This window comes from Anguilla anguilla, chromosome 12 (genome assembly GCF_013347855.1).
Source record: "Anguilla anguilla isolate fAngAng1 chromosome 12, fAngAng1.pri, whole genome shotgun sequence".
Taxonomy (NCBI): Eukaryota; Metazoa; Chordata; class Actinopteri; order Anguilliformes; family Anguillidae; genus Anguilla; species Anguilla anguilla.
In genome coordinates this window covers 23314916-23331386 of record NC_049212.1, presented here as the reverse complement: position 1 = coordinate 23331386, position 16471 = coordinate 23314916, and the positions used below count along the sequence as shown (strand labels likewise).

General features: G+C 38.9%; 2 protein-coding genes across 3 annotated transcripts; both read right to left on the bottom strand.

The window, feature by feature from the left end:
* Positions 1-1686: 1686 nt before the first annotated feature.
* Positions 1687-6451, bottom strand: LOC118209265 (V-set and transmembrane domain-containing protein 5). Of its 2 annotated transcripts, none has more exons than XM_035384470.1 (4): positions 6195-6451; positions 3072-3398; positions 2667-2810; positions 1687-2406 (listed from the first exon to the last, which is right to left on the bottom strand). In XM_035384470.1, exons 1-4 carry the CDS (start codon positions 6271-6273, stop codon positions 2375-2377), a joined length of 582 nt encoding a protein of 193 aa, XP_035240361.1. In that variant the 5' UTR covers positions 6274-6451; the 3' UTR covers positions 1687-2374. The 2 variants fall into 2 exon arrangements, with proteins under 2 accessions (XP_035240361.1, XP_035240362.1); XM_035384471.1 differs by having other exon boundaries at positions 1687-2401.
* Positions 6452-13923: 7472 nt separating this feature from the next.
* On the bottom strand, positions 13924-15244 carry LOC118210180 (trace amine-associated receptor 13c-like). Its single transcript, XM_035386141.1, has one exon. It carries the CDS (start codon positions 15242-15244, stop codon positions 14246-14248), a length of 999 nt encoding a protein of 332 aa, XP_035242032.1. The 3' UTR covers positions 13924-14245.
* Positions 15245-16471: the final 1227 nt, after the last annotated feature.

Here is a 16471-nt window from a genome sequence, read left to right as displayed (position 1 = left end):
ACTGTAGTTAAAGTGAGCCCCAAGGTGGAGATAGATGTTTGATTGGATTTTCGGTTTGAATTGCAACCTCCAGTTGATTCATGTGAAGGTTGTAGCCTGAGTACAATTGCTGTCCAGTTGGTGGACTGTGTATTGAAAAGAGAAGACTGCTGGTAGCCATCCACCTTTGGAGGACGTGTGTGTGTGCTTGTTTGCATACTTGCAAATTGACAGCAGATTATGTAGCACCAGAGCAGGTTTACAGTTACGATGGAGCTTTCTACATTGGGGAATAAAGAAAAACAGGGATTCATGCTTGCATAGCATTATTTTGGAAAGCAAGTACCATATACAAGCCTGTTTATTGGTCACTCCTCTATACTGCACTTAAGCAATAAGATATTTGTATATTTTTGCTGTAATATTTCTGTTATTAAAATTGTGTGCCAAATCAGATTTCCATTATCTGCCAATGCTCCAAGATCAGTATCTAACAGCAGTACTGCATTACTTAGACTTGCATTATGTTGGATGGCTCAAGAAAGTTTGAATCAAACCTGTTTCTCATCAGATGGTTGGATTTGTTTGACGATTAAATGCAGCCACAGTGGTTGTAACCGTAAACCATTGTTTTCCAACTCTTTTTAACTACAGTAATGTGCGTGTGAGCCTTTGTTCTTTTTTTCCCCTCATTGTGCTCTCTGAATGCGACATGACTCAGGGCGACATAGCTCAGGAGGTAAGAGCAGTTGTCTGGCAGTTGGAGGGTTGCTGGTTCGATCCCCGCCCTGGGCGTGTCGAAGTGTCCCTGAGCAAGACACCTAACCCCTAAATGGTCTGGTGAATGCGAGGCATCAATTGTAAAGCGCTTTGGATAAAAGCACTATATAAATGCAGTCCATTTGAATGCAACCCTTGCATTTCCTTGGCAAGCAGTCTCGATCATTTTGCCCAAACTGAAAAATAGGAACTCGCTGTTTCTCTTAGATGAGCATTACCTGGCAGTTTGAGAGAGCCCTGGGAAATCTGGCTAAATAAAAAAATGAGACCCTCTTGAACTTCGAATTTCCCATGTTGGTCAGAAATGCCTACCGTGGCATTCAGAACTAGAGTTTGCTTTAGAACTAATGGTCCCTACTGTTGAAATGTGTATGTGACTTGTGCTGTGTGTTCAGGAGGGTCATGAACTGCCTTTACATATGGGTGTGCTCAGGCAACACTTAGCTGACTCTAAAGAAAGATTGCTAGTAAAGAGTGAAGTTGCAGTAGGTGACCCTCCAAAACAAATATAAAGGCAAAGGCCTACTAAATCGATCCTTTAAAGAGTGAACTCTATACGTACAAGTAATGTTCGCCGTCTGCTGGCCCACGAAGCAGTGCTTTTCTGATCATAATTTTGTAGGGTTTTAAAAGGTTTGATTACCATTCTTTTGTGGGGGCTACTAGGGGGCAAAAGAAAGTGATGATTGTCTGATGCACCACTGTGTGTCAGTGCTGCTGCTTGCATACATTGAAGTGTTCCCTCTGAACACACTGACTTCTCTGGCTATGTGTTCAGTCAGAGCTCAATGGATGCTGTGTTTCAAACCCACCCTGCTCACGAAAAACGTGCTTCTTTGGCGGCGTTAACATGGCGGCGACTCGAGCAGCAAAACTAAACTGGATAGGAAGCGGAGTGCTCTTCAAAAAGTATAAAACGTACAAATAAAAATATAACTTTAATTGGTTTTACTAACAGCTTACAATGTCAGTTGTACTTTTCCAACTGTGCTTCTTCATAAGGTTAATGGAGGTATTTTCTTTAGACATTTAAACAGGATGCACGTCACAATATCAACAAGAAAATCTGTACATAATATACATACAGTGTCAACTTCCTTTAACTTCTTTCCCACACATTTCAAAGATCTTCCCTTTTCAGTAATTTTCCAGCCACGGCAGTCCCTTGGAATGTGGCCGAAGTGAATATTGTTTTAGTCAGTATATGCTGGTGTTCCCAGCATATGTGCCTAAGGAAATCGCATCCCCTTCCCCCACTATACCAGCCCTACTTAAGTCCTGTACAGATCAGGTGCAGTGCAGGTCTGACCACGAGTCTCTTGTCAGTCCTCAGCTGGATTGTTCTTGCATCAACTTGTTTGTCTGTGCCAAGCGTGTTAGACCAAGAGGGCCATCAGTAGAAGTTTCTTTGAACACTAATGGCAGGTTAGATGAGTCCAGCTAAAGTGGGCATGAGGCAGATTTTGTGTTGTGTGAAGTAACTTGTTATGAATGGGATGGGTGAGTTCCAAGCACCCGAGGCCCTGGTATCTTGTAGATCCTTTATTCCATGCAATTCACTGATGTTCTTTCATACAGTAGCTAGGATTTGACTTCTGGCTTTAATGTTCTCTGTTCAGAGCGGCTGCAACTCTGTCTCATCCTGTTCTGCAATGAAATGTGCACACAAGTTTACTGTATGTGTATGAAATCAATAGGAATTCATTGATTATTCATTAATTAATCTACTGATTTTTTAAAATTAATTTACATATTATCAAGCATAATTTTACTTTTTTAAACTTATTGAGGCATGACTGAGGTGCAATGCATCATGTTATGCTGATTACAATAGTAAAGTAAAGAAGTACTGTATGTCTTCAATGAGAGAATTTCCAGCATACCAAAAAATGTAATTCAGCTGTTACCTGGCAGTTTTCTCATTCTCCTCCATGTTTTAACTCGTCTGTAAACTTTGTCCAGAAGCCACATGGATAGCATTAGGAACCCAGCCATGCCCCCAAGGACAGTGACAAAGACACCTAAATACTGCAAGTCCTCATAGAGGACCTCTGTGGATCACAAAATGAGGAAAAACAGTTCACTCCTGCATCATTTAAATCATGGTATAAACATATATTTGCAAACATTTGGAAGTTTAATGATTATTATCTTTTGAGTCCTGATTTGGTAATAAGCTCATAAGCTAATAACAAAAAGTGTAAGTCTATCTTTATCATGTATGCTTATTACACACCTTTGTCATCATTTGTGAATGAGACAAAGCATGTGGCCCATTTCAATGGTAGTAACACCGGAGATGTATGTCTCACCTGTGACCTTCAATATGATGGTTGAGCCTTTGCTGTTTCCAGTGGGTTCAGTCACTGCCAGTACATAGACACCAGAGTCCGACAGACGTAGGTCCAAAAGTGTTATTGATCCATTGTTATGTGTTTGCAGCCTGTCCTCATAATACTCTGATATGTTTCTGAACACACCCGGCTGCCAGACTGCAATGTCCCGCCTGCTCCTTGAAGACATGAATGTCCACTGGATTGTGGGTGTTCCATGGCATGCAATCCCCACAGAAAAGAGCACATCCTCCTGCACCGACTTGATGAGACTGTATTCTGGAGCTGTTATTGTAATTGCTTGTGCTGCCAGATAGAAACATAAAGATGCAAAGGTTTTACGATAAGACCAGGTTGTACTGCCTGATTAGGCTCATTCTGTTACCTACTGTACAATTTAGAATGCATTTAATATTGACTGTGTCATTAACCGCAGCTATTGGTCACAAACATTGAGGACATGTAATAAATACCATAATTGCATCATAAGTTGAACTAAAATATCGTGTTCCTTTGTGCTTTGAAAGAGCTGGAATTGTGAAAAACAAAAGTCATATTCCTGTCTAAGTTCCACATGGAAAAGCTGATTTTCTTAATTTGAGTTTTATTGGATCAAGTAATCAACTGGTAAACTAAAGTCTTTTTCAAATGTTGCATGGCTCATGTCTGAATGAATGTTTCATACCATAATCATTCCTAAATGTATTCCCTCCTCTCTCCACATGTTGAAAAGGGAAAATCTGCTGTCAAAAACTAAAAGTCACCACTTTTACACAATATATATTGTTTTTCTGCCTCAACACAGATGATGTCTGGTCTTGTCTGAGTTCAAGCAATAATGCTTAAATGAGTTGTGCTGTTGTTCTTTGCAACTATATCTGGCTCCAGTTGTAAGCCAGCACATTCATTATAGGTGTCCCAAGTCGCAGGCTCGCACATGTTTAATGAAGTAGTCATTGTGTTCAGACCAAATCAAGATCATGGCTGCATTCCAAACCTATCCCTTAAGCCAGGACTGCCCAGCCCTATTCTTGGAGATCTGGCATCCCGTAGGTTTTCATTTCAGCACAAATTTAGCACATGTGATTCTGCTAATTAGCAGCTCAACGAGATCTCTAACAGTTGTATGAGGTGTGTTTTGTTAGGGTTGGAGTGAAAACCTACAGGATGGGTATATCTCCAGGAAAAGTTGGGCAGCCCTGCCCAAGCCTTCAGTAGGGCAGCCTTCAGTGAGTGACAATTCTGTCAGGGACCCAAGTGAAGAATCCTTACTGGAACACACCATCATCTGTACTTTTATCAGAGAATGACATGACTGTTATACCTTGTTTCCTAAAAGATTTTAAGATTTGTCCATTTGACAACAATCATCACATAGTTCCTCATTTATTTATAGTTCCGGTTGGTTCAAGTTGAACATTAACATCAACCCAAAGAATACTGACCAAATTGTGGGATGAAACTCCCGGTCATAATAAACAAATGATGCAGCCCAGACTAGACAAATGATGTCTAGACCATAACTGTAATCCAATGCAATGTATTTTGTAATTTCAACATGAGGTATTTTGAGTAATTTCATGTGTACAAATAGGATTTTTATTTTTATTTCTGGGAAGGGGTGTGGGTAAAGAACAAATAACATACCTATCTGGTCAATCACAACTTTAAATTGTATTTTGATATACTATGCAGAATAAATTAATACATACATTGTATTGTGTGGAAAAGATTCGTACAATTTACACAATTCCACTGCTACATCTGCTGCATTGTGCAGAGCATATTCACAATAATCAAAGCACAGCTTTTATTATTACAGAGCAATGTGTTGCTCATCGGAGAGCATCGGTGTTATGTAGGGACATGAACTACTGGTCTCAGTACATTTGAGAAGAGTTCATTTGGATATGACGCACACTAATCTTTGTATTCATTCTGGATAGGAAATATGAAAAATATTTTTTAGGTGCAATGACACTTACCTGACCTGCTTGGTTCATATGCTTTTAATTGGGTTTTAGTCAGCAAACATATTATGTCTGTCTATGTTATTTGTGGTACACTCCACAGTGAATCATTATCATTGTCCTGGTCTCTCTATCACCACAAATTATAATAGTAATGCGCACAGAACTAAGTGATTTTATTTGGTGTCCTGTCAACAAACGTCTCACCACCTTATAAAAAAGCTGATGAGGGACATGAAAACCCACATTTCTTCCAAATGAGCCAAGCCCTATTAAGAAGTGAACCTTAAAAATATCTTCCAAGTTCAATTCAAGTTTGTTTGTATAGCCCAGTTGAGACACTGTTACAATGAGGCATCACAGGAAAATAGTAAAACTGGAAAATAGGAAAAATTCACTTGTATATTCTCAAGCTAGAGCATCCAAAACAAACAATGCCAAATAAAGCCTATTTACATAGCAAATAAAGTGATGAAGTCCATTAAAGCAGAATGATCACCTTAAATAACTCTTATTCTGAAGTAGACAGCTATGTTACATTCCATGTTCTCACACATAGTGCCACATCATTATTTTGTTAAGGACAGTGTACATTGAGTCTAAAGGTCTAACTTAAAATCTTTAGTGAAATGTCCATCTGATGTTCAGATATGATAAATGTAACATATTCATGCATGCCAACTCACTCCAGTATAATTTTTTTTTTTTAATCATGTCAATCTTCCTACCAGTGACAATCCCATTGTTGGGAAATGCTGAACGAGAACTGCTAAAGCAAGCAGGATTGACCAGTTCTTTGACTTTGTTCCTAACAACAGGCAAAAATGTCAAAATTTATCACCTGCAGAACAAGCTAAACATTTGATTTCAACATGTGGACCTCTGATAGCTTTCGGCTCTGTGTTCACATAGCACTCAAAATTGCAGCTGCCTTTCAAAATGGTGGTTGTCTTATGGATCACAGAAAAGAGCTTTACTTCCTTCACCAATAAACAGTCTCATACTGCTAAAAGCAGGAAAAGTATAACACATTTTTTCAACTCGCACTCCCCAGAACTATCTTCAACATCGAAACAGCGCAGATAAGATTCAAATATCGATCAAGGCTCTGTGTTTCCACACACTCACTTACTTAAGCAGCACAAGCCAGTGAACAGCACAGCAAGGAGAAGAATGGTCGTGTGGGTGCTCCAGATCGTCAGAGGCCACATTAGAATCCCAGGTCCATCTAATCACCCGCATTGAATATCTACCAGGTCATTCTGTCAGGGTCTGTTACCGTGTCCCCCTTCCCTCTCTGTGGACTGACTTCACTCATGCCTTAGCCAGAGCAGGCACTGATCAGACAGGTTTTCTGGGAGATACCTGTGTAAACAGTCACACGGACTGTGGGAGAGAATGAGTGGGAGGGGCCCGCAAAAGGTGAACAACCTGAAACCCTAAGCGCACACCCAGCTGCTCCGTCAGACAGAAAGTGGCTTATCTTATGTTTGTTCTAAGCCAGAGGTGAGCACCAATGGCTGTATCCCTTTCAGGTTTTCATGCCAACTTAAGACATTAATTACTTAATTATCCCAAACATTTATGCCATATTACATTTTAGCTGGAATTTCTTGATAAGCACATGAATGACAGCCAAAGACTGTTCTTGTGTCCCTACATGAAACGTTTTACTATGATGTAATCTACGAATGACCGATGTTGGTGTACACAGCCAATTCGCTCATTTAGCTGATTACATTTTCAAAAGAAAAGTGGTATGACGACAGCAGCTTTGCCACACCTGCAGCTGTGTACATGCCATTTTTAAAGATGAACAGGCATATTTCTATGTGTTAAATCAATAAATAAAACAATTTATAAAGCAAATTTTATACAATTTATGCAATCAATAAATGTATTAAACATATTTAATACAAGGCATGCAAAGCAATGTGCTTCATAATGAAATAAGATAAATAAATGAGAAACATAAGACATGAAATGTAAAATCAGACAGAAAAAAATGAACAAGCTGTAAGAAGCACTCTACGTGACGGTTAGGCTGAAGAAATGTTTTGAGCCCGGGTCCTCTGGGCCATAATGACGAAAAGCTGCTTTTCCATGTTTTAGTCCTTGTTTTCATCACTAACATGCACCTTGAAGAGTCTGTTGGAAATATACCTTAGAACAAGAGTACACAACAAGAGTACACATCGATACATTTTAAAACTTTGTTCCAACTTCTGCTCTTAATTATTCAGCATGTCCTATGTATGAACCAGTGTAGTTTATAGAGCTGTCAGAAAACTAAAACTAAGGTAATTTGTTGGAACAGAACCAGCACGCAGAACAACCCTCCAGGACCAGAATTGTGTGCCTCTGCCTTAGAAGCTAATCAGACATGTACTGAGATGGCCATGTAGGAACTTAAAAACTAAAAAAATATTCTCATTATTCTTGAAAAATATATATATTTTAAATTATTTGAGAGGAAAATATCTCACAGTCTGCACTACACATTTATATTGAGTTATGTTTGAAAATGGCCATTCATTTTTTGTCTGTGATTTTTTTTAAACTGGCACATACACAGCTCTCTGGTTATAAATGCAAGCAATGAAGTCTACACTAACCTGCCAGGGAGCTGGAGTTTTTCCTAGCCAATCAGAATATATTACCGAGCAAATCAAGCCTTTTCAGACATTTTTTGATTATCACAAAAATGTATTTGTAAAATTATTGCTGTAAACTAAGTCCATAAGATTGTCTATGGCCCTTCACCATTTTCTCCTCAGTTCGGATTGCCAAGTTGTGTATAGAGCTGCAGTCTCTACAGCCAATGCAGAAGGGTGTAGTCAAGCACACACCCTCCTCTAAAGTATATTATATCACCAGACGCTTCTTTGCGCCACTCATAAACCCAGCCTGCATAGACATAAGGCAGAAGAAGCTTCATGTGCTGCTTTAGCAAGAAGATCAGAAGCACTGAATCAACCAGCGGGCATCATTAGAGAGCCATAGATCCCAGGCGACTAATCTCTGTCTAACCCTGGCAATGAGGCCACCAATTATGTATCTCCCTGCGGGGCACCCAGCCACATTCAACACTGGCGCAGTCAGGATTTGATCTTGGATTGTAGGGCCCACCCCTGCACTAGAACAGGGTCTTAACCGGATCAGCCACCCAGCTAAATATATTTTCAGTATTATTTCACAGTGAGGAATGTCACAATGATTACTTGTTTCATCCTTATAAGGCCTTCAATGAATTCCTCGTTTTCTTGTTTTTCATTAGACCTCATTCAGAGCTAATTGAAATGGAGCTGATTCAAATGGATCAGCTTAATTCTGGAAGAATAAAATGACGGTTGTCACTAGATGCCACGCATGTCTGCCGTTACAATCATTCCTTTGCTATTAAAACTTTTGTTTATAAATGGGAGGATGGTTTATTTATGATTGCACATGGTCTCTATGGTAACCTTAAGCTGCATTTCTTGTTTGGGAAGATTGTGCCTGTAAATGTGGTGTTTTGTTCTGGGATTGACACTGGTGGCTGGCTGTGATGTTGCAAGGACAGAATGAGTCACAACACATTCACATACCTTCATTTTTCTTCATTGACAATGTCTCACAAGGCAAGGACACTTGCTGGGTATTTAGCATTGAGTCAAGGAGCCAAGCACCATTGTTAAAGACACTTGTGAAGAATGCACAAGCCAGCCAATCACTGCCTTGCTCTTACTGTGTTCTGCCAGGGGTGGAATCTATAGGAAGTAAACAGGTTTCTCTTCTTTTTATACAGTACATACAGGTATATGTCGCTGCTGGTCTCCAGCTGTAAGTCAGTCGCCACCTGAATCCTTTCTGTAGAGCACAATGCTCAACTATAACTTAATTTCTTGGGAGCAACTGCTCAAAATACTATTCATTTATTTGAGCCACTTTCATTTGGACCAGAAATAAAATAAGTTACAAGTAATTTGCAAAAAAATCCACGAATAGGTTTTTTTCCTCCAAGTCTAGTTCAGCCAATCAGATTCTAAGTACATCCTTTCGCTAACGCCCACATTACTCAGACCAATCACAGGCCGTATACGCTTCTGGATTGTGCTTTGTGTAGCTCCAAAACAAGGGATTAGATAGGAAGCTTGCTGTAATGGCTATCTCTTTGATCAATGAATGAATGAAGCCTTCAAACCTTGAATGAAAGTGAAACCACGTCATCTTATATTTGTACTATCCCATTATATTTGGAGAGGGGCTGACAAAAAAAAGCTGTAACGTATGGCAAACATGGCCACCTGTGAAGACTTGCAAGACAACTTATATTTAACTAGTTTGCTTACTGTAGGCCCTGCACAAACAGTCATTTTAAAACATAACTGTGAGGACTAGCACCGTAGTGCTGAAGGCACATTAGTGAGCCACAGCTTGACAAACAATAACGTTAGCGAGCTAGCTACTGCTGGCTAAGTATATACTTGTGGTACTTCATTGTGGGACGTAACTTCAACTAGGACTGAATTCAATGAGTGTGCTAATTGTCAAGCTAACTTAAATATAAGAAGTTGTGACTAGAAAACTGCAGACTGATGTCAGAAATGTTTACCCATTTACAGCACGATACTCAAGTGTTGCAATATTGTGCTGTAAATGGGTAAAAAGACATCAGTCTGTAGCTTGCTAGTTACAACTTCTCATATTTAGCTGACATAGTATGTAGTCAGCAGTAGCAGGCTAGATAACATTAGTGTTTGTCACAATTTGCAAAAAAAAAAAAAACATTATTATTATTTATTTATTTATTTATTTATTTTTTGCAAATCGTGGTGCAAGGATGGTCTCAAAAATCCACAAATAAATGCAAATGGATCCGCTGCATTTATTTCAGTATCAGCTACATTTATTTGTGCATTAGCCACATTTATTTATGGATCAGTTATATTTATTTGGTGATCGGTTACATTTATTTATTTATTTATTTATTTATTTATTTATTACAATAATAGCCCAATATTTAAGCTATGATCAAAGTATGTAATCTAAAGATCCTATGTCTGGGTGGTCTGTCACACTGTGAAACATTCACTCTTTTTCTGTGCTGCCACACAATGTGTTTTTGTCCAAAATTCAAACCTACTTTTTTTCCTGATGATGTTTTTGTTGATGTCGCGAGTAGTGTTGGGGCATTTCACGATTTTATCTAAAGGATTATAAACTTGTCCTTGCTTTTACTGGAGTGCTCGGTTCTCTAGTGTGCCTAAAGCCTGTTCTACAGCAGGAGACCAGCCCACAGGCGTTGTACAGAATTTTCTCCAGCATAACCCAGCCGGCACGACAAACGGTCTTTGATAAGATAAAAGCTTGTTTTGAACCATTACCAGACACTTTCGGCCACCTGGGGGGGTAGGGGGAGGGAGGGTAAATGTAACACGTAGGCTATACATGCTTTGACCCAGCAATTATTTTTGAAAGATTAAAAAAAAAAAAGTTTTCCATGTTTCCAATTATATTTTTTCTAAGCAATTGTGAATATGCTAGCAAGTATACATTTTCTAAAATTCTAAACCACAGATAAGCTTTCACAAAAGGCAGTGACTGCTAGTGCAACAGTACCTAGTTGACAAACAAGGACATATTTGAGAGTGGACCAGAAAGCATGAATGAAGACTGTAAATCAAGGTCAGCAGCATTATCTTATCTGTTGTACAGAAGTCCCATCCCAGCATATAATTTTATGATGATAATGTGGCCAAGAGGTTTTCATATTATATCATATCATCCACTTCCATTGTAAGATGTCTGTAATGAGGGAGTCATAATCTGCTCTTGGACAGCTGAAATTCCTAATGATTTGTCATTTATTTAATTTAGTCCTACTTTTTGAACAAGTTGAGGTCCCATCCTCACTCTTTAACAGCACATCAAGTATAAATACCTGTTTGACCTCTATGACATGATGTAGAAAGGCCTAGATACAGTAGCTGCTTTTTGTTGTTAGTAAGACCTTTGCCCTCTGAGATGACAGGCCTATTCCAGAGACTGACAGAGCTGGGGGTAAGGTGGGTGGGGTAATCCTTCAACTCAGGATATTCCCGATGAAGACATACCCAGTATGATGAAGAAGCAGAGGGCAAATTTAAGCAGGTGGCATCCCATGCGACTGCAGGACCTGGGAATGAGGCAGCAGGCAGAGGCTGTTAGTAGAATGACTGATGGAAGAATTAAATAACTGACACTGTAGTATATCAGGTGGAACACTGGGCTAAACATGTCAGTGCCAAATTTAAAAGCAGTAAGTATATTGATTTTAAAGGAACTAAGAAAATGTTATTCACCATTTAAATATTCAAAAAGTATTTTGCTGACCTTCATTATTTCATGACAATTCTTATTTACAGGTAATGGTGGCTGTGCAACAGAAATGTACATCCTGTTTGTGCAACAATTTCATTATAATTGTTTTTGAGCAATTTCTTAATTAGCACAGAACTGCTACCTCGACCGTAATTCTTCCACATCTCATATTCACCTCACAAACATGCATGTTCAACAAATAAATATTGCTGCACAACAAAAAATTGGTCTCATCCATGTCTTTTCTGGAGCATATATATTAAATGTGATTGACATAGAGGTAGTTAAAATCTTTCTTTGAAGAGATCATTGTTCTCAGTCTAATTTAGAAATTCTACTTCAAACCAAACAAAAAACAAATGGAAAGACATGAAAATGTGTCAATGGTTAAAATAGTGTAAGGCCAGAGGAGAGGAGTGCTGAGGAAATATGAACACAATCTCTGGTGCCATCTGCTGGACATATTTTAACACTACACTTACCCGCAGCCTCTCCAGACCGCGGTTTCACCCAGCTGAAGACAAGTAGGGGCAAAATTACTATTATTTAAAGTGTTCCTCCCTAGGCTTGAAATTATCTTTATGGAGCTTGTGTAAGGGCAGGCTCGAGCTGTGGTTGACATTATTAAAAGGTACCTCATTTGTTGACCTAGCTAGATTTCTTTGAGTCCTTCAGAACAGGACACAAAGAATGGAATTATGAGACAAGACAAGAGAGTCAGTGCTCATGAGACTTCAAACAGCCTTGTTCCTTCCAGTAACATATTCAGGCCGCACCATTAATGAGTGAAACCTCCAGCACATATGCGACTTAACATTATGGAACTGAATACTTAATTTGCATGTGAAAAGTACTGCAAATTCTCAGGATACACTTTCTTCTTATTATTCTTCAGAATTTTTCCATTTTGTGAAAACAATCTAGTCCTACAGCTCTCATGCTACCCATACAAAATACCATATTGCCCTGACAACACGTCCTCTTTGGTAGACCATAGAATATGATGTAGAGCAAAGTGAGTGGTCAACACCAGAGATTGTTTAAACCTGAGAGGCTGCACTGACAGGGACTCCTGTTGTGAACACAGTAAATTGCATTTTGCGATATTTTTGCATCACATCTTTTTTCTTTTTTTTAATTTTATTTTTGCAGTGCTCATTGTGTACAAGACAAATTCCCCCCTGAAACAATAATAAGTTTCTCTCATTCATTAGCTTTTATTGTCATTGTAAATTGAGTAAATTGAACTATAGCTTGTTAGCTAGATAGTTCAAAATAGAAATGAAATGATGACAATGTGCTGTTATCTCCCCTGAATCGTGATTTGATCATTGTGATTAGGGTGATTTTACTTTTGAGCCTACATCAGAAAATCATGCAGATGCAACATATGGAGAAATCTTTGTCATCTGGCCTTACCATACCATGGCTTTTGGTGAACTGATAAGTTTGGTAAAAAATGAGCAGTCTTTCTATTAGAATGTGTGATGTCACATAACCTCTTTGATTTGCTTGCGTACCAACAAAGAGAATCCTGCAGGTGCCCCTGTCAGGGTTCTGTGTCTTCTTCCCGCGTTGTTTCTCCGTTGGGCCGCCAGATGGCGGCACCTCGGTTTTGTGTTCAGTTAATTGTTTTATTGTTTTTGATTATCTAATTATTAGTTGCGTTTTGTTTCGTGTTCCCCTCCTTCTCTGTGGCTTGATTGTTCATCGTGCCCTCCTGTGTCTCGTCTGCGTCTCTCTATTTAAATCGCCCTCTCCCCAGACTCAGGCGCTGGAACCTTTGGTTTGGTTTGTTTGCCTTGCTACCTGTTTGTACCTGTTCCTGCCTGATTCCTGTTTACCTGTTGTTTGCCTGCCTGTGCCCTGATTCCTGTTTACCTGTTGTTTGCCTGCCTGTGCCCTACCTGCCCAGTTTTTCCTTGTTTTTGGGTTTCTGTATTTTTGTCTTGTATTTTTGAGGATTTCGTTGGTTGTAACTTTCGCCCTGTGAGACTCTTTGTTCCCTGTCTGAGTTTATTAAAGTCCTTTGTTTTCCCCATTTTTGGATTTTCAGTTTTTACTCTGCGTTTGGGTCCATTCCCGCACCCACTCCTGACAGCCCCAGCCCAAAGTAATCCAACAAGTGTTTTACAGCGAGTATTGTGACGCACCTATTTACGCTACACATCCAATGACACCACATTGTACTATGTGAATACATATCTTTTTTTTGGAGTGATGGATGTGGGGGATGGGGAGCAGACTGGGGGATTTTGCCATTTGCCCATTTTTCCCCTCCAAATGGTTAGGGCCTGTTTCTGGTACTTCTTAAATAGGCCTTATTTTGTGCAAAACACAACAAAAAACAGTATATTAAAAATGACAAGATAGAAAAACAATGACATTTAATCAAATTATAGAAACAATGGGTTCTCCACACTCCAAAATGACACAAGTGCAATACCTTTAAAATCAGTAAAACATAGCAAGTCCAATTTTTTCAGGTGTTGTAATAAACTCCAACACCAGGGAGTGCACATGAAAAACATTCTCACAAAGTTTGAAAAACCCAAGGAACCTTAGAAAAAAACTACCTACAGTGAATTTTACATTTTTTGATGTTCCAGGGGGTATTCCTATGTGTTCACTTTCAAGCCATTACAGTTTACTGTACATTTGTTATATTGACACAAGGGCAATTAGTGCTTTGTTGGGTGTTTTTTTGGCACTGCAAGCACAGGACAATCTGTGTGGATGTACCAGTAGGAGTGGTAGAAGTCACAAAAATCTGAACAAACATGCTTTGTGACAACAGAAAAACAAGGAAGAAGAAAACTGTTTTACAGCATTCATAGGAAATTATGTTTCCCGTTCAAGCACATTCAAGATGGAAGACTCTGTGCCACATATTTTAAGTGTTAATATGAGTTTAACAGACCTCTGAAACCATGGATAGAACAGAGCATAAATAATAGGATTGATGGAAGAATTTAAATATATTAGAGTCAATGTAACTGAAACTGCAACATGCACAGATCTATTCCTGAAATAGACATTAAGGAAGGCACTTACATAGTAGGGTACTAAGCACAGAAGGAACACTGCCACTAGAACTCCAAGGGTTTTTGCTGCTTTCCTTTCAGATGCCATAGAACTGTTATTTACTTTTGGGCAGTTTCTGACACTCCTAATTTTATTTGCATGCTTTTTAGCAATAGCAAAAATGTTCAGGTATATGAATATAATAATTGAGCATGGTAAAACAAATACAGTTAGGAAGTCAATAATGGACCATTCTTTATTAACTGTAACAGTACACTCACCACATGTGATATTTGCTTTCATGTCAGTAATATTTCCATTGAAATAAAGAAGCAACATATTGTAGATTAATGAATACAGCCACAGTATGGCTATTATCCTCAAAGTTAAATTAACTGTCATTTTCATGGAGTAGTGAAAAGGGTTGGAGAGAGCCAGATATCGGTCCACTGCAATTAAAGCAACATTATAAATTGATATACAAGTAAGATACAATTCTGCTACATTAAAGATTTTGCAAGGCATTGTATCAAAGCACCTCTGTGGGTCTATCAACATAGTAAAATAGAGGGGCATCACAATTACCCCAACAAGAAAGTCCGCCATAGCCAGGGACAGTAGGAGGAAATTAGTTGGTGTCTGAAGCTGCTTGAAGTGACAGATGGAGATGATCACAAGCAGGTTTCCACACACTGTCAGTGTCACAACTACTGCCGCAGACACATACAGCAGCACATCAGCTGCTGTTAAAGCTTCCAAACAGGAAAAGTTTGAAAAGACACAAGATTCCTCTTGATGTACTTCGGTGAGATTCATGAATGAAGAAAAGGGTTACAGTTTCACTTCAACAACAATCAAGCATCCCACTGTTATAATTAATGTTGGCAATCTAAAAAAATATATTTGCGTCAAACTGCATAAAACCTATAGACCTGCATAAAAAAACGTATCTTACCAATCTTGCCTTTGTACCTATAGTCCGTTTGAATAATTTAGGGATGTAGTGACATTTATATAATGGAGTTCCCATTGTTTTTTTCTTCTGATGGTTGTTCTGAATTCCCATCAGATTAAATTACTGCTGTTTGTACAGGGGTTTATGTTAGGAGACAAAAAACACAACTGGGAAAGACCAGTGATGTAATCAAATAATAAATGTAGACAGTGTCCAGGGAAAAGGGCTTTCAACTTGTACTTGTTGATTCTAGATACAATGGTGGTTAATTGACTTGATTTACATGAGTAAAAGTGCCACCCGTGACTTACAGCTTTCCAGGACCACCAGGTACACTACATGGTCAAAGGTATGTTGACATCAGACATACAACATATTATCCAAAATTATGGGTTTTAATATGGAGTTTGTCCACCCTTTGCTGCTATAACAACCTCCACACTTCTGGGAAAGCTTAATGCTAAATACTGGAACACTGCTGCCGGGATTTGCTTCCATTCAGCCACAAGAGCATTAGTGAGCTTGGGCATTAGTGATTAGGCCTGGCTTGTAGTTGGTTTTCAAATTGATCCCATAGGTGTTGGATGGGTTTAAGGTCAGGGCTCTGTACGGGCTGGTCAGGTTCCTCCATGCCTGTGGTCTATTGTACTGTCAATCAGGCACCAAAAAACAAATTCAGGACATTAGGAAGATTTTGGTTTCATGCAGAGTAGTCAATGTATGAATATCCTGCCAGGTCACATAGTAGAGGCAGAAACTCAAGACCAAGCTTGATACGAAGTTGGATACTATCTAGCCGGTAGGTAATCAGAGCACTAGATACAATTTAGTCCGGAAAATGGAGATCATTGATGGGCTGAATGGCCTGTTCTTGTCATTATGTTATACTATATTAACTGTCCAGGACATTTGATTTTCTTTCAAGCTTTTGCAATTAGTTCAAGAAAACATAAGTTCATCTTCCGACCAAGTCAGCCTGCTAGCTAGCACAAAAACAGCAGAATTTATTCATTAAGGTTTATGTTGCCATCAATTGTTGCTATCAAATTAGGTAGCCAATCAACAATGATAGTGCTTAATTAAGACAA